The 27,924-nt window shown below is 38.1% G+C and overlaps 4 protein-coding genes and 1 long non-coding RNA gene across 16 annotated transcripts in view; 2 read left to right on the top strand and 3 right to left on the bottom strand.

The window, feature by feature from the left end:
- LOC139996156 (caveolin-3) overlaps positions 1-12,172 on the top strand; it is a 162,539-nt gene extending 150,367 nt beyond the window's left edge. For 4 of the 7 annotated variants that reach the window (XM_072020318.1, XM_072020322.1, XM_072020321.1 and 1 more), the window contains exons 2-4: positions 9,931-10,019; positions 10,862-11,041; positions 11,661-12,172. In XM_072020318.1, coding sequence (XP_071876419.1) covers positions 9,933-10,019; positions 10,862-11,041; positions 11,661-11,858 — 465 coding nt within the window. In that variant the 5' untranslated portion in view covers positions 9,931-9,932 and the 3' untranslated portion in view covers positions 11,859-12,172. Of the gene's footprint in view, positions 1-6,974; positions 7,645-8,361; positions 8,493-9,305; positions 10,020-10,861; positions 11,042-11,660 lie in introns of those variants that run through there. The other 3 variants (XM_072020319.1, XM_072020317.1, XM_072020316.1) reach the window with 3 other exon arrangements.
- Positions 1,497-3,881, bottom strand: LOC139996157 (uncharacterized). Its single transcript, XM_074112132.1, has 3 exons — positions 3,572-3,881; positions 2,498-2,859; positions 1,497-2,287 (listed from the first exon to the last, which is right to left on the bottom strand). Exons 1-3 carry the CDS (start codon positions 3,574-3,576, stop codon positions 2,157-2,159), a joined length of 498 nt encoding a protein of 165 aa, XP_073968233.1. The 5' UTR covers positions 3,577-3,881; the 3' UTR covers positions 1,497-2,156.
- Positions 7,926-12,962, bottom strand: LOC139996158 (uncharacterized). The gene is made up of 2 exons (XR_011802154.1): positions 12,821-12,962; positions 7,926-8,436 (listed from the first exon to the last, which is right to left on the bottom strand). It is a non-coding gene; the product is annotated as an uncharacterized lncRNA (long non-coding RNA).
- LOC139996154 (glutaryl-CoA dehydrogenase, mitochondrial) lies at positions 12,560-17,266 on the top strand. Of its 3 annotated transcripts, none has more exons than XM_072020315.1 (8): positions 12,560-12,662; positions 12,824-12,856; positions 13,600-13,968; positions 15,085-15,214; positions 15,393-15,618; positions 15,988-16,217; positions 16,476-16,636; positions 16,736-17,266. In XM_072020315.1, exons 1-8 carry the CDS (start codon positions 12,590-12,592, stop codon positions 16,801-16,803), a joined length of 1,290 nt encoding a protein of 429 aa, XP_071876416.1. In that variant the 5' UTR covers positions 12,560-12,589; the 3' UTR covers positions 16,804-17,266. The 3 variants fall into 3 exon arrangements, 2 of the variants coding, with proteins under 2 accessions (XP_071876416.1, XP_071876415.1); XR_011802151.1 differs by having other exon boundaries at positions 12,580-12,856; positions 16,736-16,993; positions 17,058-17,266; XM_072020314.1 differs by having other exon boundaries at positions 12,580-12,856.
- A 1,664-nt stretch (positions 17,267-18,930) lies between these two features.
- LOC139996150 (uncharacterized) overlaps positions 18,931-27,924 on the bottom strand; it is an 86,512-nt gene continuing 77,518 nt past the window's right edge. For 2 of the 4 annotated variants that reach the window (XM_072020305.1, XM_072020306.1), the window contains one exon: positions 18,931-26,510. In XM_072020305.1, coding sequence (XP_071876406.1) covers positions 26,301-26,510 — 210 coding nt within the window. In that variant the 3' untranslated portion in view covers positions 18,931-26,300. The remainder of the gene's footprint in view (positions 26,511-27,924) is intronic. The other 2 variants (XM_072020307.1, XM_072020308.1) reach the window with 1 other exon arrangement.

Raw genomic sequence — 27,924 nt, 5'->3', positions numbered from 1 at the left:
TCAAATACGAAAGAAGAACAGTTTATCAAAGAAGCTGGAAGATCGGGAATTTCGTAGCGTATTTTGCGACTTCTCAGTGCTACAGCAGTTAACACGAATGGCATAGCCTGTGAAGTAGCGAGAGCCTATTATGTCACAACTCCTAGTTGCAGTGGCAAGGTAGAGACAGACCATGAACCTAAGTGCAGTCAGCACGTTGCATGGTCGCACGTGACTGGTTCTGCGAGTGCAGCCTTTTCTACGTTCCTTCTTTCCTTACCTTCCGATCGATTTTCCTCGTCACGCACGATCGCTGTTTCGCGTTTCTGCTTTTTCGTCGATTTTTCCGCAATTTGGAGCAGGATATTGTCGCATAATTCGCGTACGGAGATTGCCAGTTGTTTACGATACTGAGACTTGATCGCGATAATGCTAAATATTTAATATTGTATAGCATATATTAAATGCTTCAACACATTTTTAACACATATAGTATATATATAATCAGAGTTTTCCACGCGTGTTTCGATATTTTTCTGAGCCTGTATGCATGTTACAAACTGTAACTATAATTCATTCCGTGCATACGTATTAGCCTAACCGCAGATAGCAATAAAATCTCACTATCGATAGCGAAGGTATCTAGTAGCATGTATTGGCGAATAATCTTATCTAAATACCAATGAATCGTCGCAATCCGCCAAGGTGGATCAGTTTCCCGCCTCCATCAGCTTGCGTAATCGAATTCCGTTAGTCTCGCTTTCTTCTTCCAACGTCGAGCAATAATATCGGGCACGACGATTAAACGTTCGGGACGACTGAATACGAAGCAGAAAAAGCAGGGAAATCGCCTGACCCCGGCGAGCGACCACGATGTCTTCGACCCTTAAATCCAATTAACAACGTACCCTTCGGCTCAAGCGCGATAAATAATCGTGACTCGTACCCCTGTGGGACTAAACGCCGTCAGAATTTGTTTCGTGTCTGTTTTGTGGCTCGAAATACGTTTCTATACCACTACACGACGTCGAACTTTGCGTTGGAGTTCCATTCAATTTCACGCGATGGATTCTCGTTCCGCTACGTTGTTTCGTAATGTTAGTATCGAGAGTCTCTTGAGTTTAATAGAAGCAAAGGGGGAAAAGTTCAATGTGAGATTGGGTTAACATGGTTGACGAGAATGTTGTTCTTTTTTTTCGTTCTTATTTACAGTTGCCTATCTTTGAGGAGTTGTTAGAATTTTCTTTCTATTAAAGCTGGTAATTTATCATAGATGAAAAATGCTGTAACGAAACTTTCCTTCCACTTCTTTCCCATATATTTTTAATCTTTACATTGACACGAGTTTTCTAACCTTTAGAAAACCACGGTACAGTTTTTAGATCTATAAATTTCTACAGAATTTTTCTTTCAATCTTTGCTATGCTTTTTTTTAAAGAGCTTCTTTCTCGATATTTGTAAAGAGATATTTTTCATATTTTCGCATATTTCGGGCAATGTGTTGAAGTATCTTTCAAGAAAATCTTTAAACAATTTTAAAGAATTTCCATTTACACTAAAGTTTCTCCATATTTAAATGTACACAAATTTTATAATTTTTTGAAAATTGTAATACGATCTCTCTATTCTCTACCAATCTATAGTACTTTCACGTATTTCTTTTGAAACGAAGTTTCCCATTTTCCAACGCAATGCACTATCGATCAGATAGGAATTTCGCGAAAGACATTCGGTTGTATAGCAGGAAAATGGGGATTTCGGTTCGTAAAATCGTTCACGGTTCAAATGATACGCCCGACTACAGGCAAGAGTGCTGTTGAGGCACACGTGCGCGCAATTAGTCTAACATAGGGCGCGCGTATGACTCAAACCAGCAGAGAAGTTGAGCAAGAAGTTGCCTCGGTATCATACAAACGTTTTCCTTTACGCAATATTATATATTTCTTCTTTAAAACAACAATATTTATACACCTTCTTTTCATCATTTCTAATTAAATTTCTCTACATGTAATATCAAGCCATTAAGGAATATAATATTTGAAATGTATAAAATGATATTTGTAATTATCGGTATAATTGAATAAATAGGATAAAGTTAATAAATAAATCACTGTCATGTTCAAATAGTAAAATCCGGATTGGTGACTAAATGAATTGGGTTTATGAGGGTTCCATTATTATTTTGTTTTACGACCTCGTTTATTCCCTACTTTGCTCGATGAGGTAACGGCGCACTCATCGTCGCTGTCGTCCGAGTTTTCCGAACAATCGCAACCCGAACACGAGCACCAAGATGATGGCGAACGTCCTGAAACAGTCACGATTTTCCAATCAATCATGTGCAAATAGATGCTGATCGATTCGTGAGAATTCAAATACAAATAGTAATTCGTTAAGAGTAAAAATCATTTACTCGCCTGATTGAAGAATGAAAATCAAATAAGATGTTATAGATGTAATTTTAAGAAAAGCTTTTTTTATAAAGGATATGCGGGTATCGATATTTAGGAAAACTTACTTTTCCTATGTCGAATCTTTTTCTTTGAACAGTTGTTCTTCGATGTCGACTTGCATAACAATGCCATTTGTCTCTTTGCTTTTGCCTTAGATCTTCGTTCTCTGGGTGTACGTTTACAGGTGCAGTGACTACAACAAGTATGATCCTGACTTGGACGATCACGCTTTGAACGATCGCACTTTGAATAATCGCAACGTGAACATTCGGAGTCTGAGGAAGATGATGATGATGATGTTGATGATGATGTCGAAGAGGAGAAAGAAGACGAGAGTTCTGTGCTGTCCGCTAACCTGTTGATCTTACAGCAACAGTTTGAACTCGACGCGCTGCTTAATTTCTTCCTTGAACACGAGTTCCTGCAACTGTTCGCAACTTCTTTTATCCCTTCGTTACTGAACCTCTAATTACAGAAAATTTATTAGTTATTTACCGAAAATGTTCTAGAGCAAAATATTGTGGAATAAAATATCCGTTGAAATATATATGTATGATTTATAAATATGAAGATAATTTTGTTAATTAAATGGACGATCTAAAGATAAAAAGATATTGTTTGTTAAGTTACGTGAACATTTCTCAAACTTTATTCGTGTTTCAAATATTTAGGACGGTAGCTCTGTTAAATTCGCTGTCGTTGTGACGTAAACATTTTTCCTATTTGTTGACGAGTTTCTTATGAGTAGAAGGACGATCGGGCAAAATAGAGTAACGTTCACTGTTGGAAAATTTAGCAGAAAATGTTTGTTAAATGTTTCAAAGATTGAACGTAAAATATTGTGAAATATTTAAAAATAATTGCATACAACTAAATAATCAACATACAAGCTGCTTGTTAAAATCGGAAAATTTCTTATTTAGTATTTTATACCATAAGAGAGCTCTAGCAACGCGGATGGAATAACAGATTTATAATAGATTAAGTACAAAATAAAAGGAGCAGGAAGCGTTTGTACTAAATATCAGAGAGTGTTCTCAGATTTATGGTCAGAAATGGTTTACAATACGATTATAACATAAAAATGAATACGCATAAGAAAAAGTTGGGATTTATATTATTTATTGAACATCTCTCACCTCATTTTATATTTATTATGTTAATGAAGTCGTACAACCGATAATAATTAAATTCGTCGCCGAATTAGGACCTCAAAATGTTATCACAAACACTCACTTATTATATTTATTTATTTATCTTTGTTATTCATTATTAGTTATCTAGTATATTATAATCGTAATATGCGTCAAAACTGAAATAAGGCAAATCAAAGAATGGTAATGATACTCTTTCTTTCTATTCCGACACTCGAATGATTTCCGTTGCAAACTGTTTCAATTATTATGTACACAATTTTCACCTTTTCTCAAGCCATGTACTTCTTTTATATATATATATCTAGGCAATACATGCGCGGTATATTCAAATTTCAAATACATTCGATATTTGCTTTCGATTGAATATTCAAACGAAAAGAAGAACATAATAATAAAAGTAATAATGGATTAAAAAATGATTCACGTGTGAACTATTGCATGTAATATGTACGCCATACGAAGGTTACCTGCATTTTTAAAAGTAATCAAACTCTCTGTTTAATCTTTCGCAAATTTCCAAATGTTTCTCCTCGAAGTTCATTGCAACTAGATACGAATCGTCGATCGACGTAAGTTATCACGGTGAAATGATCGAAGATCGATACAGTTAGTGCAAAAGTCCCGGTCATGTGGAAAACGTGCTTGTACTTAGTTATGCAAGCGAACAATGACGCAATTCTGATCCGATCGCGTTCGTTGCTGAACCGATCTCTGGGAAATCTTGAATTACACGCTTTATACGCGGCCAGAGGAGCTGAAAGGGCGACCAGTGCACCGTCACGTTAATTTCTTCGTTTCTATCGATAACCGGTCTGGCCTTGCTCCACTCGGTTTATGATTCTGAAAGCACGATATGATACCGAGTTATGGTATATATCACATTGTGAGAATTCTATTCGATTTTCGAACAGAAGCTTATTACGTGCAACCTACGGGAACTATTGTAACGATTATACGATAGATTGGATATACAAATTTATGCAAACTTATAGCTTTCTCAATGTAATATAAAAGATAGAACTTAGGTAGCCAATTGTTTTACTTAAATATTATAACGGATACTATATTTTGTATTAAGTTCATAACAATATCCATAATGAAACCTTGCGAGGTGCCCTAATCTTTGCTAAATAGTTAAACAAACAAGGCGCAAAGTTCGATAATTCTGCTAAGAATAGTCACATACACATGGAAATGGGAAACAAAGTTGAGGTGTACTTTAGTGGGATTGCCGAGGGGTGACTCGACCTCCTTAAGGCGCGTGAACGAGGGTGTTAGAAGTTTATGGATGAGGGGAATGACGTGACTCAGCCTCGAGGATGACGTAAGAAAGTAAGGGACCAAAAGGGGATCAGGAGAACATCCCACGAACTCGTATCTTTAAAAACCTTTTCCGCTTTCGAGCATATGCTGATTTGGAAATACGCCCTGAGTCAGTTTCTTAACTTGCTACAATAACCGACAACCAGATTTACATAAAACTTTACCTCTGAGAATGAATTCGATGTGAAAGGGAACCGATCCGTCTTCGTGTGACATTTTGCCTATCGTTGCTTTCATTTACTAGCACGTTGTTCACTCTTGCTCTCGTTCCAATTTCCTAACCAAGCGTGGAGACATTAAGATATTCAAGAGTCTACAGTCTAGAACTTTTAAAAGATCGATTTCTCTGCACACGATGGCTATAAGAAGTATTCGCACGCTATTATATTTATTATGCTCGTAACGCTCGTAAAATTAATGTTGCCAGAAAAGTTACGCCTTCTAACAAGGGATGAAACTTTAATAGTCAAAGTGGAAAATCAACAGAAATGTACTTATCTATTCTCCTGTGATCTTCGTATGTTATCTAATACTTGGACCAGCGTTTTATTCGCCTTTCAAAGAGAAACGCGATACTAAATGGAGAAACTCGATGTCACTAAGCATCGAGAATCCCCATGAGTCTCCGGCCGATTGTGAACGATTTCGTTTCCCGATGGTGAACAGAGAACGAAAGCGTGTGGCGGTACACTCTGTCGCCGGCGAACAGGTACAATGGAATTAGCTGGGACAGGTTAACGGATAATGGAAATATCGGGCCATTGTCGCATCGATCTTCAATCTGTCACGCGGCGCGGACGTCAAAACGCGAGACAAAGCGATCGCGTCTCTGCGAATGACAGCCACGGATGTATGTATGAATGGACGTCGCGTGCCATTATAATGGACATTCCAGGCCGGCATTCCGCAAAGTGTCCGGAACAAGTGGGGGCAGCGTAGAGGGCGAGGACACTCGTTCGTAGAACTGTCCTCTTTCGTTCGATCCAACTGCTTACTTCTTCCATTCTGATGTAGTATTAAACTGAATTGCACGCAACGGCAACAAATAAATTTTCCATTCGACTATTCGAGGAATGAGAAGAGTTTCGACGATACAAATAACGTAAGAACAGCAAATAATGAATTATGTATAATGATAAAAAGGTCAGCGTACAGACATTAAGAAGGAAAATTGTAGCAATAACGAAGACGCTAGGATATCAAAACGAAGGTTCCACTAACAAAGAATAAGTATAAAGTATGAGAAGTTAACTTCCTCGTTAATATTCTCGAAACTAAAAGCGTTTTCGGTATACGAATCAACGCTGGTTCTATCGACAAGAAGAATATATACTCGTTAACTTAAAAATTTCCGTGCAATTAATCGCAATACAATGCACAGGAATAGAAATAAAAATGACTTGTAAAAATGCGTATAGTTTTGGATAATGCAACATGTACGTTAATAACGGCGAATGTATCAAGCGATATTCAACTTTAATTTCAATTTCATCCTTCGTCTCACAAGCACGACAATCCGTCCATTTACATCTTCGTTAACGTGTTCACAATCAGAGACTCATTGGTGTTCGTGGAAGTAGAATTTCCCAAAATCAACGAACACGCTTTCACAGTCGATTGAAAGATCCCGTCGGAATCCGATTAACGAGAACTGTTTCTCGCCTGGGGATTTTTCGGTTCGAACCGAGCCGAATCCATGCTGGATTCCTGGTGAACGGAGTCCTTTGAGAAGTGGCTGAGCATCAAAGGACTTTCTTATGCGTTTACGTGGAACTCGGTAATAGGAAGATGACGTTTATGAGACGGGCAGTGCAACAAGAAAACGCGAGCTATCTTTATCTCCAGCAGACGCTCTTGCATCCGGTCGCTCTTTTCATTCGTTCCCTGTCGTTCCTTCTCTTCTATCATCGTCCTCGTTCCTTTCGTTTCTACCACGTCCCTCGCGTCGTTGTCGCTTCTTTCGGATCTTCGCCACCCAGACGATTTATTTTCCTTCTTTCTTTCAGTCCCTTTGGAAAGTTCGACCCACCTGCAGAATCTGTGTCCTAGAATTAAACTCAACTTAATTTCAGTTGCATGAAATTTTATAAAATATTTTACAAGTCCGATGGTACGCAATTGCACGAGATATTCCATCGTGGAAACGAGGATGCGTACTTCAGGATTAAATTTCATTTAACCTCGAGCCGATGAAATTTCCATTTTACGAAAAATTCCTTGAATTTTTTATCACAAAAATTGTTCGTTTGGGATTAAGAAAGTGTAGGTGTTGGTTGATAATAAAGTTGAAAGAGAGAATTCAGAATGGCTGAAAAAGCTCATTTGCATTATTCCTACTTGCATTATTCGTAGATTAGAGTGTTTACACGATCGGTAAGTTTATTCTTGAGTTCATTCTTGCTCCATCTATCGACGTATACGGGACTCCCTTCGATGCGGTAACATTTCGTTTTCTTATCGAAGAACTTGTATCATTATTAAGCAACATTATTTATATAAGGTTTTATCTCTGAGTGAGACAAACATGCTCGGCGAGAATTACATTTTTTATCAATATTACATAACTGTACGGAAGAATTATCGTAATCGATGTACGTAACACGTTTTACCCGCTAATGAATAAACAGAACTGAAAACATTTTTAAAAAGAAGGGCTTAAATGCTCCCAAAAGATCTTTCTTGAAATAACCGCGTGTACGAGAACATACGTTTCGATATCAATGATCGCCCACGTAAGTATTTACTGTTTCAATCCACAGGAAATGAAATCGAAACAACTATGATATGTATATACAATATACAATAACAAATACATATTCGCAATTTTTAACTTTTACATTTCCTTTGAAATCTTTCTCTGAAGCAAAGGATAATAAAATAAAAGAAGACACGCGTTGCTGATTGGAAATGGATTATACGCGAATGAATTTGTTACACAATCTAGTGAAACATAAAAATTGCCTTCAAGGATATAGGGTATACAATGGTCTATACAAAATTAGTGATTTCAAAATATAGCTACATTTTTTTATTAGATAGTTATCTCATCTGTTTATCCTGTACCAAAATAAAAATTCACTTCAATTCAATATGATTTGCGTACAAAAAGAATTCTTTCCGACATATCGATGCAAATATCTCAGTATGCGTCGTGAAGAAAAACTGCCATTGAAAATACTCAAAATGACGACGTTAATTATTATTAAAAAAAAAAAAAAAAAGAAAGGAGAAAGCAAGTAATCCATCTTGAATAATTATACGCGGGACATTTCTTCCCCAATAGTCCCTTTTATCGAACGCGGTGTCGCGTTTTGATCGTACACGCTACGGGCCATTCACTTTCGTTTCGTCGGGGTGGTTGCACGATGCGTCGCGCGACGCAGAGAGGGTTGAAGCGGCTGGCGCAGCCGCGCTGACCGTTGTCCGGCCGCTAAATCGCGGATTATCCTCGCACCTGCACGATCGTGAGGAGCAAGACAGCGGTGTGAACGAAAAAGAGGGAGAGTTGCAGTCTGGTGAACCTGCTGGAAAAGACAATCAAACAAGATAAGGGGATCACGAGTTGCAAACGGGGAGTCCAGTGAGTAATACATCCACCCACTTTCAACCAGGTATAACTGAACCAACGAACTGTTACGACGAACAAGAAGTTAGGAATAATTATTACAATTATTAATGCAAACGATTGGTGAATTAATATTAATATTAATATTAATATATCGGTTATTTAGTTCGAAGTTTATATTCTCCAAATGTTAATTAAAGCTGGTAAATATTCTTGATTGAACATAACATGGCGAGAATATTTAATTTACATAGCACTATATCTTTCCGATTTAAGGGTGGGAAACAAAGTTACGAATCATAATGTAGGTTAAATGGAAAGAAACGAACGAGCAGGTGTTCAATACACGGAATCAGAAGCTCGCTGCATAATTAATAGTTTGCGGCGATCTTCGTGACAATCGGAAGTTACCGATCGATAGTTACGAATGACTTTTCGCTACCCCTGTATGTCATTAAAAATTCTTCGTGGTTTGTATCAGTTTCCAATTCATCGTATGCAAAAGTTGAAATCGTGTACCCTCTACGTCTTGAAGGTACCCTAAAGTCCAAACTATCGTTTTTATAAAAACATTGCTTTCAACTGAATACGCTTTGGTATCGAAATTTCCTTAAAAATACTATTTTTAGAGACCCTAACTGCTATTAATATATATCCTGAAGAATATAAAAGTTTGTACCTAACGTATGTTTTTACGAGCCGACAAACGTAAAAGATATATATGCTTTACATACATGTTATTAAAACAGTCTAGAAGTAAAATCAAAGTTAGAGTAAAAGATAGAAATCGTATAATTCTGAACATAGAGGGTTATGCTGTTTATTATTCTTGAAAATTTCCAAGTCCTGCTGGTATTCGCCGAATCACTCGGAGAATGTCAATAGCCATAACTTTTATCGTGGAAACTTTCCCGAGAACCTTTTACTGTCAACTTGCTCGAGCCACCCACTCCAACCGCGTCACCCCTGTTTAGGAAAGTAGGAAACGTGAGCAACGTAAATTATCGAGTCGCGTAAACGTACCGGGTCGCGGTAGAGTAGATATTATGACGTTCACGAAACTCATGCCGACCAGTAACGTCCATCCTAAACGTGCACATTCTCGAGGGATCGTGTCGAGGTCGCAACAAGTCACTCGAGTGTGCTCAAGATCGACGATCCTGGCATTGACTCTCCGTCTCTGGAGGCACCGTGTATTATTTAACGCGCGGTAGATCAATGGCGTCTTATGGATCGGCCGGACGGTGGTTTTCCGCGATGGCGCGTAGTGTTTTCGCGATGGCGACGCACTTGACCACGACTACTCGACCAGCAACCTGGAACACCGCGCCAAGTCAACGTTGATCCTGAACTCACGAATCCTGAAATAAACTTGCAAAAGACAGGATGCTAGCGAGTTTCAGGCGCGTGTTCAAGTGTTCCCTGCCAACGTGTCGCAATTTCCACTTTCCAGGGATGGAGAAGGCAGAGTCCTCCAACGAGGACGATAGCAATACCGAGCTGGAGGACCGGGACCCCAACAGCTTGAACAAACACCTTCAGGTACGTTGTTGATAAAACGTCATTTATTATGGTTCTTTTATTCTTATCGTGGTATTTACATTGGTTCTGTGGGAGAAAAATTGGGAAATAAAACACTGGAAGAAATTCTTACATTTTTATTCAAAATTTTTGTTTCTTATTTACTAGTGATATTTACAAATAAATTGTCAGCATTTTATTTACTAAAGAAATAGATTTTAAATAGACACTGTTTTACCTACTAAATATTTAAATAGTTTTTATACTTTTGCATATCGTATCCGCGCATTCTGTGCATTTTTGCACCATTAAATGTCCCGTAAACTCATAAAGATAACTAACAAATAATAGAGAAAATTGCTGAACTTCTATTATATGAACTCTAGTTATATGAACTATTTATTTTCGAATAAGTTAAAATAAACGGACTGTAACTGCTCTTGTTAGGGTGTTTTAAGTTTTAGGGTTAAAATGTTAATTTATTTATGAGCGTCGTATTGGAGAATCAAAAGAGTAGAAAGATAGAAAGACCTGATAATTTATTTATGAGAAGAATACGTTTTTTTTTTCTTATCGAGATAAGTGTCGTGATTACGAATTAAACACGCGAACTTGAGTACGGGGAACTACGTATACATACAGTAACCTTGGCATTTAAAAAAAGCTGCTTGTCGTAGTTTGTAGAACATCTCGACTTACTCTAGAACTTTTAAAAATATCGTTCAACGAATTCTAAATGAACGAAGCAGTAAAAAGCAGGGAAAAGTGAAAGAGTCAGAAAGGCAGTAAAATGAAATTCTAGCTTAAAATTTGGAATATATGTCGTTAAGAAAGCATTTCTGACGATTACTGTTATAATACAGGTGATGTGGGATGATGTGATCGGGGAACCGGAAGGAATACGCAGTCCGGAGTGCGCGTGGCGTCTAAGCGGTCACTGTTTCCGGTTGTCCAGAAGCTGCTGTTACGTGTTTCTCTCGGTCCTCGTATCTCCTTTACTCGCCCTTTGCTTCGGTTTTACGTTTGCCTGCCTCGCGTTTCAGGTGAGTCGTCGACCTTTTTCTCTATTTTCTAATCGATCAGTGCTACCCACCGTTCTTAGCCTCTCTACACAATACAACCATTATACGAACATTATCGCGATGCTTACGATTATTTTCGTTCCTCGGCCTATTGGAAATGTAGGTCGTCGCTTTACTATCGACTTCCAGTGAAAGAATTTCTTTCTTTCGATATTATTTTGTACAAACGTTTCTTGGAAGTTTCGTTCTTTTTTTTTTTTTTTTCAAGCACACGTTTATACGATACTTAATATATCAATACATTGATGTACGGATCATGAAAACTAGTATTTTTTAATCACAATAAATGTACAAGGCGATCGAAAATTTCTTTGCACAATTCGGTTTTTAATTTGCCAGTTGATGGGTAGAGATATTGGAACGTGTCCCGAGTGCAAAGGGTAAGTAAGATTTTAATGATGTTTTTAACGATGTTTTCGATGTACATATCTTATTTTCCGTAAGTATCCTAATGCTTACGAACGGGAGTGTATATTTTGAAAATTTGTATTATTGCCCGCTTGTCACTAACAATTTGCCACTAAATTATAAAAATAATATTTAGTTGGAAGAAAAGAGATTAATAGAAGGAAATTTTTAGCATATATGGTGTCTGGCGCCATGCCTCCGCGTTTGGAAGATCAGCTGCGCGGCGACAAGGAATTTTCTCAGTGCTGTGACACAAGCCATCGTGAAACCAGTTATGGAATCCCTCGGCTATCTGTTTCACAATATTCGGGTGTATAATCAGAAGTTACCGGATGGTTCAGCGCAAAAAGACGATATTCTCGTTGTATAAGATCGGATCATAAAACGATAAAGTTTTGCATTCGTAAATCATCGAAGTGCCTTTTAAATCAATCAGCAACAATCGGCATAAAACATTCCACGAAAGAAATCGCTTCTCTTAACGTTCTCCGTCAGTCCATTCTTCGTTTTCCAACCTGCAATCGTTTCTCATGTTTCCACTTTGTGATCGCAGTTTTAATTGTTTACGATGTAGAATTGTCAGTAGCGCGATTCTCGTTAATATTTGATCATTAGATCTATATATCTATTGTTATAAAGTTTTATAAATAAAATATACTCTACGAAGAACACCTGTTGGAAGTCGATCAATCAATCAACAATTAAATCAATTGTTTAGCCATTTCAGAACCGAATTTCTTTCTAATCTATGCGAAAAACCGTTCGTTGTCGATTATAAATAATAAAATCACGTTTTTTCAAGACTTTAAAATTCGTATTGAGAAATTTTCACGGTTACGCCGATTTTAAATTCAAATTTCCCACCAAATAGCGGTGATCATTCTTACTAATCATATTATCAAGATTACAAATCAGTTTGTTATTGTTATTTTATATTAGTAAACAATAAACGATAAAAAATTTAATAGAACGAACAAAAGCGAAGGATGAGTGTGATTAATTTGGTATCTCTAAGTAAGGTCGAGTTAATGTCAGAGATAAGTTTGCTAGTTCAAGCTGCTCGCTGACGTCAAGTCAGTTTTCTCCAAGTCGACTAGGAATATGGCAGACTTCACGCGAAGCTTCTTATTTCTATCGAGATGCTGTCGATTTACTCGTGCAACTCCCTCGAGACGTATCCTTCGTTTATTTTATGCAAGTACAATTACGCCTCTGACAGTGAGAGAAAATAATTATCTGCAATTTTTTCTTCAATGGAAATAATCTGTTCTTTATCGCGTATATCGTTTGTCTTATTTACTGTTATTATTCTTAATAAACGATTCAACTTACCAGAGTTTTCAGTGTCGTGTGCAGTCAAAGGAAAGCGTAAGTCTTTTTTTCTTTTCATTATTTTGCCATTTTCACTTTGCTTTTACTTTTATTCGTGTCTCGTCGATCGCTTTCGTAGTCTGGAAATTTTGTAGTTAGTTACCAGGTGGCAGCACGCGTCGGAAATAGAGATCTCGCGTTGTCCGACGGAAATATGTACATATACATTTGTATACAGAAAAAGATATCTACCAAACATAAGTAAATACATTATTCTTTATGTATTCTGAAGCGTTTGAAAATAGAAACAATAACTCGAATTCATATTCGAACAAGAAGTTCACAATAAAAAATAAACATCTTTTAATTCATAAACTAGAACCTTCAATAAAATGTAGAACATGTTTTATTAATTAAGTCATAAAAAAAACACCTATGCTACATTACAAAACACATTATGCAAAATATTCGATCAAAATTTCGAAAATTCGTTGCAGACAACGTAAATCACGTAAAAACGTAAAACTTTCTTCTCTCGAAGTTCCTGCTCGCTAAAACTTCATGAAAAATTCAAATTTTGTCGAATATATTTGATACGATATTCACGTATATAAAACTTTACGAAAATGAAGAAATTCAAAACATTATTTATCCAAATGGGAAAAGATGTTAGATTTGTAAATGAAAGATTTAACGCTCTTAATCTATCGACAAATTTACTATCTTATATATTAATAATTTGAAATTGTAAATGATTCAAGTGATTAATTTTCATTGCTATCTCCCATAAAACGAAACAGCCACTTTCAATTGGCAAGATCCATTCGATCTCGAATCTCAGCTCACGCAGGATGAGATTCTGGTGAGAGATCAGTTTCGATCTTATTGCCGTGAAAAACTTTTGCCTCGTGTACTCGAGGCAAATCGCAAGGAAATCTTTCACAAAGAGATCATAAGGGAAATGGGTGAATTGGGCGCACTGGGTTGTACTATGAAAGGGTACGGCGCTGCTGGCGTTTCCTCCGTAGCCTATGGTCTCTTAGCAAAGGAAGTCGAGGCTGTGGACAGCGGATATAGATCTGCTCTGTCGGTACAATCTTCTTTGGTTGCTGGCGCTATTTACGAGCATGGGGATGAGGCGCAGAAGCAACGGTTTTTACCAAAATTGGGTACGTTTGAGATTAAGCAATACAAAAAAATTAAGATTAAGTATGAAAAGGAGCGATGTGAATGATGAAAATTGCTGCTTTGTGGCTTCTGAATGGAAAGAATATTTCGTAGGAATAACGATGTACAATAATAATAGCGCACAATAATGATGGTGTTACGTCGGCCGACTCTCTACCTCTACCTGGCAACCATGTGTCTACACCTCCTTACGGCGTACTCTAAAGAATCTCAAGGACCGACCATAAATCTTAGAAAATCTCAACAAAGTTTGTCAGGTCGAACAAGGATCTTTTCTACGAAAGTAATTTCTAAGATCTCTGGTTTGTGTCCGGAAAACACTTAAAATTAGTTATTTGCACACGTGCGATGCTTCCCACTACCAACCTTCTATCGAGGGCGGCTAAGACCCCTCTTGGTCCACCAACAATCGTAATAGCCAATAGAAACAACGTCTATTTCCCTCACTTTCCTGACCAAAAAACTGTCATTAACGAATCCGATGATCCCATGCGTTAGACACACCTTTTCCTAGTTCTCCTCTGATACAGCATCGTCATTCTCGCGGTAGTCCATTTTCGTCGTCCGAACAGTCAATAAGTCTACCACGGTTCTACCTTCAAATCAATCCGTTTGTAAAGTCTAACTATCTCATCGAGAGATATCGTCAAATCGGGTCACATTTTCTGTAACGCATAATCTATACTCATCGTCAAATACTTGTGACTCTCATAATATTGTGTAATCCATCGTTGAATATATCACATTAACCTGTTAGCACATAGTTAATTTCAATTAACCACCTCTGTTATCCTAACCGAAACACGGGGAACGACTATTTCGCGGCGTCGATTAGCCGAATCGTAGCGAGAATTTACGCCTCTCGCTGACGCGTTTTCCTCGCGACCGCGTCTCTCCGCGAGCGGTCGTAACAGATGGATGCTGCTGAGAATGCGAGGATGTGAAAAATCTTTCATTTCTTGGTTGTCTATGTTAAGCGAATTGTTAGAATTTGTAGAATTGTTTCTACGATCGAAAAGAGTATCTATGATTATCGAGGCACCGTAAACAGAGGTGTCTTCTCCAATGAAATAGCCGACTTTCCTGATTACTTTCAGTGTCTGGTGAATTCATCGGTTGTTTCGGCTTAACCGAGCCCAATCATGGAAGCGATCCAGGCTCCATGGAGACCAAGGCAACGTACGATTCCGATAGGAAGGTCTATAAACTCAATGGAAGTAAAACATGGTCAGTCCTGGTCAATTTTTCGCAGAATAATCTAAAACTGAATTTCCATATGTTTTCAGTTGCTTTTCAAAAATAGAATTAATAAATTTTATCGCGATACAAGAGAGGCGCTGTTCGCTAGAAAACCAGCTTCCAAACTTTTAGAAGCACTCTTCTTAAATAATTTCATTAAATTTAGGATCACAAACTCTCCGATCGCCGATATACTAATCATCTGGGCCAAATGCGAAGATGGTGTCATTAGGGGGTTCATCGTCGAGAGGAAGGGCAACGAGAAGGGCCGACTGTCTACTCCAAAAATCGAAGGCAAATTCTCGTTAAGAGCCTCCGTCACTGGTATGATCCTGATGGACAACGTGGAGGTGCCTGCAGAGAATCTACTTCCAAATAGCCAGGGTCTCAAAGTAGGTCTGACAGAAGAAGATATCAGTAAAGAAGAATTTACACTTTTATAATACATGTGCATCGCGAGTGATACACAAATGAACATGGAAGATAAAATAGAGAAATACTCTATAAATTACCATCTACCGTATAAATTAATGGGTCAATGATTGAATTCATCTCAGTAGTTTTCGAAGTATCCATTGAATCAGTTTGGATTGAGTCATTAAGTTTAATTCTTATATAGAAGAATATAAAGTCTTAGAAACGAGAAAAATATGTTAACCTCGTGAAGCAAACATAGAGGCTATCTCTATTTTGATATTATATAGGATAAAAAGAAATCGACTTAAAGCGTAGACATCACTTATGAAGAAATATTCGTATAGGGACCGTTCGTTTGTCTGAACAACGCTCGATACGGAATCGGGTGGGGAGCTTTGGGTGCTGCTGAAACCTGCTTGAACACCGTCAGATCGTATACTGTGGAAAGGAAGCAATTTAACAGGCCGCTAGCTGCTAACCAATTAGTGCAAAAAAAACTGGCCGACATGATGTGTGACATCGCGTTCTGCCTTCAGGCTTGCCTGAGGGTGGGCAGGTTGAAGGACGAGGGCAAGTAAGGGCTGTGTGATAATTTTTCATCAAATAGGGTGCAAGTTTTGAACATCAATTGATAGTGCGCGAATTAGGTCGCTGATACATAATTATCGAATAAGTTAACTAACGATTAAATTAATAATTAATTAATTAAATTAATAAATAATTAGTAAAATAATAATTAATAATTAGTTCAGAAGAAAATTGAAGAAGTCTGTTAATTAATTAGCGTTAGATCGCTTGACTATATTTTTATAAATATAATTATGTATGCTAGAGCGACACCGGAAATGATCTCCATGATAAAGAAGAATTCTGCTACGAAATCCCTGGAAATCGCGAGAGTTGCCAGAGAGATGTTAGGTGGCAATGGAATATCGGACGAGTATCATGTTATTAGACATGTAATGAATTTAGAAAGCGTTATTACCTACGAAGGTATGTAAAGGAGAGAGGACTATTTGAAAGTAATATTTGTATAATATTACATCCTTTGACAAAGGATAAAAGACTATTGTTTAATACCGTTTGTCGCAGGTACGGACGATATCCATAGTTTGATACTTGGCAGAGCTATTACTGGTATGCAAGCCTTCTCTGCGTGAACAGTGAATTCAGAACAGTGAATCAACCAAAAAATGTTCATTCATTATATAATTACACTCTTTTTACACAAATTACACATTTGATGTTTTAATAACAATTTTTTTTTAAATAAAATTTGATAAAAGAACAAGGACATAAAGGATTATTAAAAGAAGAGAAAGAAAATGAAACGAAACAGAGGACGATCGAGTTAGTAAGAAGAACTTAAAAGATCGTAGATGATTCGAATTGTTTCAGTGAAGTTTGGTTTCAGGTTTCTCTTAATTTTTATTTCGACGCTATCGAATTGCACATTATTCATCCTCCTCGTTCTTCTGTTCGATAGTCAAAAGGGAGCGTAAAACAACAAACGAGCTTCACCTAAAGATCGGTTGTTCAACAAGGGCGTGCCACAACACAAGCGACTCCGATTAATCATAAATAAATTAAGTTTAATTGCTAAGTAATAAAACGTTAATTACATATGTCAATGATAATTAATTTAAGTACAACACACGTCTCGTGCAAAAGTGTAAAGAAGTTTCTTTTTCGTGCTACACTCAATTACCATTTTTTTTATTTTTTTTTTTTTGTGTTTTTTATCTTTATCTTGTTTGTTTTGGTTTATTTGGTTTGGTTTGGATTGGTTTGACTCTCGCCTCGATATATGGTTTTTTTTTTTTACCTCTTTCCTCCATTTTTTCCCATCCTTCTATGTCTGTGTATGCGTGTACTTATGTCCCTGTATCACTGTGTGTACGGTACTTTTCTCTTTTTCTCTTTAAATGGTTCTCGACTACAATAAGCTCTTGGTAAAACGTAGTAACATCGTAGTTTACAGTAGTTTACAATCGCCCTCCGACCCGCCAGAACTTGTGTGTCTCTATTACATAGTTACACGTTTTCGCATGCTGCAATCGAATTTCCCGCTCGATCATTCGATCTCCATTCCTCCCCCTCTTTCACCGTTGCCTGCTATTTCTTTCGTCTATCTTTTCTATATTTAATCAATAGCAAATGAAAAGATCGAACTTTTTCGTACGTTTGTTTAACAATTACGGTAGCATCGATTCCACTGGATTCTCGATCTCTGAATCGGTCGATCGACGAGCGGATGCTAACAAACTGGTCACTTACAAGAAAAAACTAGCCTCTCGTCGATCTCCCCGACGGATCGGTCCACTCGATCCTACGGGAAACTTCGATTCCATCATTTACAAATTACCTCTTTCTCTCTCTCTCTCTCTCTCTCTTTCTCTCTCTTACACACACACACGCACACACACACTATCTCTCTCTCTCTCTCTTTCTCTCTTTGTCTCTCACATTTATTCACACATTCGTTTCCGTTATTTCGAAAATTTGTTTGCAAAATCAACGACACACCGCTGTTCTCGATCAGGTTCATGAACCACGCTTTGCGTATGTCTCACTCTCGCATTCGCTCTCCATTCATCCTATATTCGTGTATTCGTGTGTACGTGTGTCTGTGTGTCATTCACTAATGAATACATAAGTGTAAACAATAAATAATGTTTTTTTTTTCATCTTTACTCGCGTAAAATCTACGATCCTTTGGTATGTTCACGCGGCGATCGAAATCGATCCGCGGTCATCGATCCAGCCGGTCGTCCTTTCGTCAGCGAGAAAAAAGGAAAGGACGCCGCTAAAGCGAGGGATCGAGTTCGATAACCCCTCGACCCCCTCGTTCCAGCTACTTTCTACACACCTTTCGTCTCTTCCATTTCCTCTTTTCCTTATCTTTCCACTTTCCCATCGATCATTTCACTAATCGTGCAGCTCCGCGTCTGGTCGCCACTCTTTTCCCTCCTCGACAAACGTTTCGCGACCGTACGTTGCGCAGCGCATTTTCGCGTTTAAAAACTCTAAAAAGGAGCCTCGCCCCGTGAAAATCCCCTCCTCCGTCGCGTCATTCTTCCCTCGTCTCTCTCTTTTCCTTCTGTCCTTTCAAACTTTCCCTTTCAATTTTCCACTGAAAAAGAGAATACGTTCGTTCTACGATTTCGAAGATATTCCCTGCTTCTCGAATTCTCGAATCAAACCCCTGTCCCCCTCCCTAACCTGGATACCGACACGATGAACCCTTGTATTATAATAAATATAATAATGTATACTTGCTTTTGCACTTGTATTTTACATTATTTCATCTCTGATTAACTAATCGATACCTTATTGTCGTACGAACCGTTCACCTGTTCTCTTTATCCCATTCATACCTTCTTTTCTAGACTTCTTTTTTTTTTTCTTCGCTTTTAATGATGGTTATGTGTCTTATCCCCGACCATTCGCTCAGGATTCTCAGCTCCAATCAACAGATAAATAGTTCATGAACGGTTTTGAAACGCGGCCACAGGTCCTCGGACTTCATCACTAGATTTTACGTTTCTGCTCTCCGGTTTGCTCGCTACTCATACTATAATTGGCTCATGGAGATTAGAGATAAGATGTCTTATCGCGATGATTAATACGATCGACTAATTGTTAATATTACTCTGAATTGATATTCTTTTAACGTGATCAAGAGATTTCTTTTTCTTAGATTTTGTCGATATTTATAGTATAGCGTCGTTTACGATAATTAAATAGTACGTCAATTGACATCGTTCTAATCTGCAGGATATGTATTATACGAAGACTGAAATGATTATGAAATTAATTGAAGCAGATTATATTTTCATTAATACCGTAACGATAAAGTATTATAGTTTGAATTTTTGTAAAATAATCGATCAATGATAAACACTATGTTGTACATAAAGTAATATCTAAATAATAATAAATAATAATACATAAATCAAGTCATGAAAAACAGTGTTAAAAAGATTTCGAAATAACGATAAACACAAGTGAACGTAACGAGAAAAATTAATCTAGGAAAAAAGGGAGTCTCGTTCGATGGAGCGAATACTAGTCGAGTAAAGAGCAAAAACCAGCCCCCTCCCTGAACCATTCGTCATCTTGACGCGTACTATATAATAATATAATATATTACTTAACATTTGTCCAACGTCAATCCCCAAAACAATTCCACCCCCGTCCAAGGACTAACTTTTTACGGCTACGCTCGTTCTATTCTTTCACCCTCCTCCATCTTCATCTAACTTCCCGCCCTCCCTCCTCCTCTTTCTTTCCCCTTTCGTCCTTTCTTTTCTATCGATTTAAAACTCGCGCGCCCGACTTGCGTCGTTGCAATATAAAAAAACGCGTATACACACACGGACTCGAAATAGATTCTCTTAGTCACTACGGTTGTCATTTTCTTTTTCTTATTCCCTTCTTTATCGTTATTATTATTTCTGCCTTTTAATATATATATTTATATATTTATATATTTATATTTATATATAATATGTTCATTCGCCTACGCCTCGAGCTTCATGCGCGCCGCCTCCTCTTCCGTTTCATCGCTCCCTAAACCTTTCGTTCGTTCGAAGGGTTGCTAATGCTCGTCGAAGTAATTCTTCCCCCTATAGTTCGCCTTATAGTTATTCAGCGATCTCGTTTGGTTTTCTCTCTTCTTTTACAGTTTACGGTGTTTACATGTGATTCCACCATCTTTTTTTATTCTCTTTCTTCCCACTCGTTTCCGCCGTCGATCGTCGATTCGAGACGAGGTACTACGCACCGCGAACGCGTTACATAAATAGATCATTGATTTACAGACATTTATCTTCGTCTCATGCTCGTATTGTTTCTCACCCCCTTTTGTGTTCTTCCTCCGTGTGTCGTTCCGCGGCCCGCTCTTGTCGCGACTTAACGCGTACGACAATCGTCGATCGATCGAAACAGTGGATCGATCGACGATCGAGCCCCCTTGATTGCTAGGGTCTTTTTCTCCGTATTAAATTATACATCCCTCCCCGAAGCCCATCCCCGCCCCACCCCGATCCTAACTAACCCCGGCTGCCTGAAAATGGCATTTTTATATATATATATATTTATATATATATAATATATCATTCATTTATATTTATATTTATATTCATATTTATATTTATATATTTATATATATTTATATTTTTATGTATAGTATATATATAATTATATACTATATTCTTGCTTTACGTTTAGCGGGTTCTGTATTTTTTTTTATTAACTTCTTGTTCTTCATTTTATTTCGCGCCTATGTAACCTTAGCGTTTGTGTGTCCCCATCGATATCCCATTTTCCTACGATAACCCACCCCTTCGCTAGCCCACTCTCTATTCTTGAATTTTCCCGTTGTTTTTAGTCCTTTTCTGATTTAAACGCGACGTCTTTTTTTTTCTTTTTTTTTTTAACGACACGTCAGCTCTCTTCGTTCGGAAAGTCGAATAGTTTCTCTTTCTAAGTTAATTGAAACCTCCCTCTCTCATCCCTCTCAGTCTCACTTTCATTCTCACTCTTTCCCTTCCCATTTCACACACATCTTGTTCAACAAAGAATGCGTTTACAATACATTTATATTAATAATCAATTATATCTGTCTCTCGTTACAGTGATAAAAATCGCAATAGTAATAATAGGAATGAAAGTAATATAAATAATTATAATAATTATGATAATAGTAATAGCAATAATAATGACAGTGAAGAGGATGATAATGGTAATGCCAATGATGATTCTCTTGATAATAATAATAATAATAATAATAATAATAATAATAGTAATAATGTTCATCGTTCGCAATCGCGAGCACAATTAATTAATAACCGCAATTGAACTCGTATTTACAGATTTATCGTACAGACAGTTGCCTTATCACCTTCTTTCACCCCCTTCCCGTGATCCCCATCCGTATCCCTAAAATTTTCCTACGTATATCACCCCCGAGTGAGCCACAACAATCTTACAATTGCGATTTCCTCTCCTCCGCTTCCGGTTACTTTCCTCATCGCCTCCATTTCCTAATTCTCGAACTACGCGAATGTTCTTTTACTACAACGATGCGACATCATTTCTTCACAATACTGGGTTTATACTGGATTTTATGACACTTTAAGATCGATATTGGTAGCTGTTTCTTTGTGAGGTATTCTTTGTGAATTCGTGCCTAGAAAATTGGTTCCTAATCTTCCGTAATCCTTTGATCTCTGGTTTCTTTTCAAAGATGGTTGTTTTTTATGTTTACTATTAAACCGACTATTGCTGGTGTGAAATGAAATTTTCAGAATTTTCCATTTCTTAAAATTTCTGCTTTTACATTTTCCTTAATTTTAATACATGTTAACAGTTGTAACAGTTGTTACAAATGTGCCTCTGTTTTTGTTCATCTAATCAAGTTCATAATTTCAATTTCGTAAAACCTCGTCATTTACATAATTTCTGTCTCATTCTTAGCATTTATAAATAGTATCTTATTGTCTACTGTATGAGTTGAATCAATATGTTTCGTAATTCAGGATTCTTAGCATCGAACCAAGTCTCTCGAACGACGTTTCCAGTTCTGCTCACATTCAACAGTATCTAATCGCGTTTTATTTCATAAATTTTGACGCATCGTTCGCGCGAATACCTTCTCTTTCAACATTCTTCTACCTCAAGAATTTCGATCGCGGTGTCGTGGTCACGTCCGACAAATCGTGGCGGACGAGGAAACTTCCATGAGAATTCGACGCTCCTATCCACTGTAACCTTTGCAATCATCCTGGTCTTTCAACGCCTGATGATGCGCACACGCTACCAAGGACAATAGCACTTGATCGAAACCCGGAGAATCAAACGTTCGTCCACGTGTATCACGATTTCGCGCAACATTCTTCAGAGTTGGTTTGTGAAACAGCGACGCTCCCCTTATAGTTAATTAAACCGTTATTACAATAATATATGTTTACTTTGTACTATATATGATCTTATAATCGACGGCCGCGGCGCACGCTTCCGTTTCTTCTTATTTTATCTGTGTTATTTTTTCCCTTTTTGGTACGATTAGTTTTCTAGAACTCTCGCCTTTCCTTCATACGCGGTGACTCATTAACGATCAACCCTATTTCCACATCCCTATAGCATTCTATCATTCGCTTTTCCTCGTTTCGTTGCATGCTGACCAGGGTCGAAGCTTTCTCTATGGAAACGCTAAAGAAATTGAACGTCGATCACGAGGAACCGAAAGAACGTGGGGCAAAATGTCGCTTTTTTCTAATTTCGCTACAATTCGCACGCTGTTAATCAAGAAATAGTTGTATAGACTAGTACAGAATCGTTTATTACGCGGTGGAATCTTTGCAGACGAATCGTTGCACACTCGATTTAATTAGAGTACTAAATATATTACCCTTTTCCTTTCCAACCCTTAAATATCATTAGATAAATTTTCATACAATTTCCCACTGCCTCGAGGATTTTAAAAATCTCGGGAAGCAAAAAGGATGCAACGTTTCTTGCAATGGATCCCTACAAAATCACATGGCAAAATCACACGCATTTAACCAAACCTCCATCAAACGCAAAATAAGAGGAATGGCTGGCGTGCAATCGGAAAACGCGAAAACTAGCCTCTTCCGCCCTGGAACTTGGTTCCTCTTCATTCCTCTTCCATCACCGCCTTCCTGAATCGCGAAAGTCTCTCTCGCTCTTTCCCACTCACTACTATGTACAATAGCACAGCACAATTGCAGTACGATATCTAGTGCGGTACGCAAAGTTTCTCTCTCTCTCTCTCTCTCTTTCTCTCTCTCTATTTTTCAATTTCTCTCTCATTCTCTCTCTCTCTCTCTCTCTCTCTCTCTCTCCCTTACTCGTTTATCTCTTGTCTTTGTAGTTCACTCTATTTCACACACGCACGCGCGCGCGCGCGCGCCACATTCATCCGCATCCCTGCGATTTCGCATGTCGTCGAATATCGAGACCGCTAGTTCTCATCAACGATCAGCTCCCGTGTCCCGTCTACTCCTCTTCTTCGCCGATTCGCACAAAACAGCGTCCACTCTGATATACAATGTTCATTTAACGTACGTAGAATATATCACTTGGCACGTGCACCCTCGACACGATGCCACATTTGTTTTTTTCTCCTCTTTTTTTATCTCGCATTAAATTAGTTTCGGTGTCTCAGTGATATAGTGTTTATATATGTATGTGTGTAGGTGTGGATTAATGTGAGCGTGTATTAAGAAACGAAGCTGTTCTTTCGCGTCCTTCTTTTTTTTTCTTTTTTGTTTTGGTAAATTTCATGGGTTCGATGTGTATTCCTTTAGCGACCAACGAGGACACGACGAGTCCTGATTCACCCTTTTTGATCATCGATCCTTCGCACGATTCTCTCTCTCCCTTTCTATTCAATTCTCCGCCTTTCTAAACAATTTCGAACACTATTCGAGGTTACAGACGTCGCTGTTTTGAGAATAAAAATATTTAGGAATCTTTGAGAAAGAAGGTTTGGTTATACGGAGCTTTACTTCTTGTCTGTGAGAAGATCGAAAAGAATAGCTTCTCTATCTTTGCAAGAATGCTTTAAAACAGCGACGTACAAAGTTGTGAGAGTCTTCCTAGATCATTAAAAAGGTTCTTTCTTCTTCTTTTTAAATATAAATTATAGACTTTTTCTGAACATTTTCTCCGAAATCCTTTGCGATTTCTTTTGTCTCGTACGAAACATGGCACGGGGAATTACCTGCACCCTGTTCTTCGAAATGATCAAACAGATGCTAACAGGATCTGCGTGAGGTATTTCTTAATTCATAAAGGATCAACGCGTTCAACCCTCAATGGAAAAACAACGAGTATCTAAATACGCTAAGGTAGGAATAAAGTTCACAAGGGTACGAGGAGTTGAACGCGCCAGAATTCAGCTCTGATTCTCGAGGAAGGCTGACAACCTCGAACGCGTGTTCTTTGGGAGAACTTGAGGCTCACTTCTTGCAATTTTGACTAGATAAAAGAATTGGCTGATCCGTCGAGGACCAACACGCGTGGACTAGAAAATGCTCTGAATCGAGATATCTTACTCTAATATGGCAAATTATGGCACCAAGTTCCCGGAGAATCAGACTCTCGAATGAAAATCAAATCGTTCGAGCGAAACGAACAGGGAGAGAACGTTCTCGCCATTAAAGATCGATAATCTGTACGATTTCTTTCGACGCGACTCCACGATGCTCGATTTCACACCCTGGAACGTGGTTTTCTGCAATAATTTCTTCCTCTTTTCTTTTCCTTCTTCTCTTTCTTGAGTGTACAATCAGAGTTTCGTGGATCAACGATAGAATTTTGAAAAATTAATCGAGTTGCAAACGGTGTTTCGAACATTGAGGGAAATATGCGTCATTTCGCGGGACGTAGCGAGGTTGAACTGCAATATTCACGAACAAGGCTGCCACCCGTTTTTGTCGTTAAAAAATTATCACAGTGACCGTGCTACCCGCAGCTTGGCTATAAGATAATGACGCCAGTGTGCACGATTCCTCAGCAGCTCTCGAACCTGCTTGCTTTTTTCCCTCCCCTCTATTCTTAAAATGCTTGAAAATATTGCGCCCTGCTCGACGGCAGATTATGAAAGTTCGACCACGCATTAAACGTGATCGATTATCGCGAACCGATTCGATCGAATAATTATCCTCGCGAAAACTCTGTGTTCCACGTTCCTTACGATATTCATCGTTTCTGAAATTTCTCGAACCTAAATATTTCACTATTATACGTATTCTGTTTGACCCATTGAAGACCAACGTGGTGTGAACGCAAATATTTGCAAATTTCTTTTTCAATCGATCAATTTATGTTATTAAATTCTGTTTCTTTTTTTTTTTCAATTATGGTCGTGTTCTTCGTTATTATGTCTTCTACTTACATTCAATAATTTTGTGGATTTTGAAGAGATTGAGATATTTATGACTTTATAATAAAATTGTTTCGTTTGAATGACGGATATTGATTTTATGTCTCTGGTTCGTATGCTGTGCGTTTATAACGTTTTTATTATATTTCCTGTATGTCGATAAAAAAATATACGAATTATTTTACGTAGGTTTTTCAATAATGTCAGGAAATTTTCCTGCTTTATTCCACTACTTAGTCCTCAATGAGTCAAACGATCGATCGCTTACTACAAATTGAATCGATCGAATAATTATTCTCACAAAAACCCTACATTCTATGTTCCTTACTTTTCGCTCGATCTACAATCTCTCTCAGACTTAAATATTCCACAGTTCTACGCACATTGTGTCTGACAAAATTCTGCGATGTAAATACTTTTCCATTCTACGCGTTCGAAAATTCGTCGAATTCTTCGAACGTAATCATGTGTGTATTTAGCTAGGTTGCGCGGTACAATGGGCCGCCTTCCGAAAATTCATCTAATCGGGCCTACGGTCCCCGCTACGTCGTCGAAACGAGTCTTCTAGCAGGCGAGCGGCCCGAACAATTCGGAGATTGTTGAAAACTGACGTTCCAGGTCAGTCGAGCGTCTCGAGTGATATCGCGAACGTCGCGTCGCGTTAAGAGATCGCCGCCCTTACGAGAAGGACAGATCTTCCTCGGGCGACTCGTCCTGGTACTCCTCGTGGTCGGACGTATGTCACAAAACGTCGCTTGGTTCCCGTTGCACGATACCTATCGTCGGTGATAGCTGTCCCTCCTCAACTGCGACGGTCTTCGGGTCCTCGTCCTTCCATTTGTCCATGGAGCGGCGTCGAGCGTTCATGAAGAAGTTCCCGACCGTCGTCGGCTCCAGGCCCAGTTGTCTAGCGATTGTCACCTGCATCTCTTTCGACGGCCTCTTGGTCTCCTGAAATGCGTCGGTATTCGTGAATAGATAGTTTCACATGAAATATGTATTTCGTTAATTTTATTATTGTTCAACTGGAAACGTTTAACAAGATACGTGTTTTTACGAACGTATTAAAGAACCAACAAAAAGAAACGTAGTGTAATTAGAGATTTGTTCCACCTGATAAATATTATAACCACTACTTCGCTTTGCATACTTTACAGTAATTACATTTTGAGTTATTAAAATATTTCACTGTGCAATAAAAACAAACGAATGATATACACGCTAGTAATATAATTAATGTAAAGTGTATTTACGAGCAGATGTTTTGGATGGTACTGAAAAACCGAAGGTTCGTCACTGCCCCTCACGTTTACAGTAACAAAAACCCATTGTACCATTCGCTATTAACCCCGGTAATTGACGCGATTTAAAATAATTAAAAATGGACGAATATTGTGATAAAATAACAATTATTATTATATGTTTATTTACCGCAACCACGCGACATATAGAGTTCAAGAAATTATAAATATAAATATATAGCTCGTCCAATATAATTTATTCATTGGTGATCGAAAAGCTAACTTTCTTGAATATTCTCGATGTATAAATAAATGAACCACGGGTCAAAGGATCATACATCGTCGAGATAATCTCAATCGACTTACGAACGATACGATTGGCTTACTAAATTAAAGGATCTATTTTGACTATTTCAGAGGAGTATAAGTATTTTAAGGAATCAGTCAGATTTAAGAATTTCAACTGACCGATTAATGAATCAGACTCCAAAGCACGTTATTTATGGAACAGTCTCCGGATCAATGAATATTCGTTGCAGCTGCCGAGATTCGTCAATGATCTAAGAATGACTTTCGGTCTCTAAAATCCTATAAATTTCTAGCAAACCCATAATAAAGGTAACTATGCTATAATAGGTTAGATAACCCGCTATCCAATCGTTTGAAGGTATCTAGTGCTAATTCGAACTTAACAATAATCGTTAAAACAAAGATAATTCCGGACAAAAGAATTCGCCGTCGCCGTTTCTCGGAGCTCGCTTCGAACTTGGAAAAAGCCGAATCTTATAAATAAATATCGATAGAAAAAGCTGGAGCACTCCGTGCTACGTCCTCGACGAATCTTTCGCCGAAGAAACGCATCAAATAGGAACCTTTGTGCTCGAAGCACTCCCCTTTTTTCTTTGACTTCTTCCTCCGCTAAATTAATATTCATCCCTTCCCTTCTCTCGGCGCATCTCAACCTACAATTCTCCACTCTGAATTGAGAAGTCAAACGCTGTCTCCCAGTCGGTACTTATTTTTGTTCCGCAAAGCGGGCCACGATGCCGGAACCGGAAGAATCAAACAAGAAATTCGCGGCCCGATCGCGGACTCGACGAATGGTAAACATTTCTGTACATGTG

The sequence above is a fragment of the Bombus fervidus genome, chromosome 17 (genome assembly GCF_041682495.2).
Source record: "Bombus fervidus isolate BK054 chromosome 17, iyBomFerv1, whole genome shotgun sequence".
Classification (NCBI taxonomy): Eukaryota; Metazoa; Arthropoda; class Insecta; order Hymenoptera; family Apidae; genus Bombus; species Bombus fervidus.
Note: the sequence above shows the minus strand (reverse complement) of the source record. Positions and strands in the feature narration are given on the sequence as shown.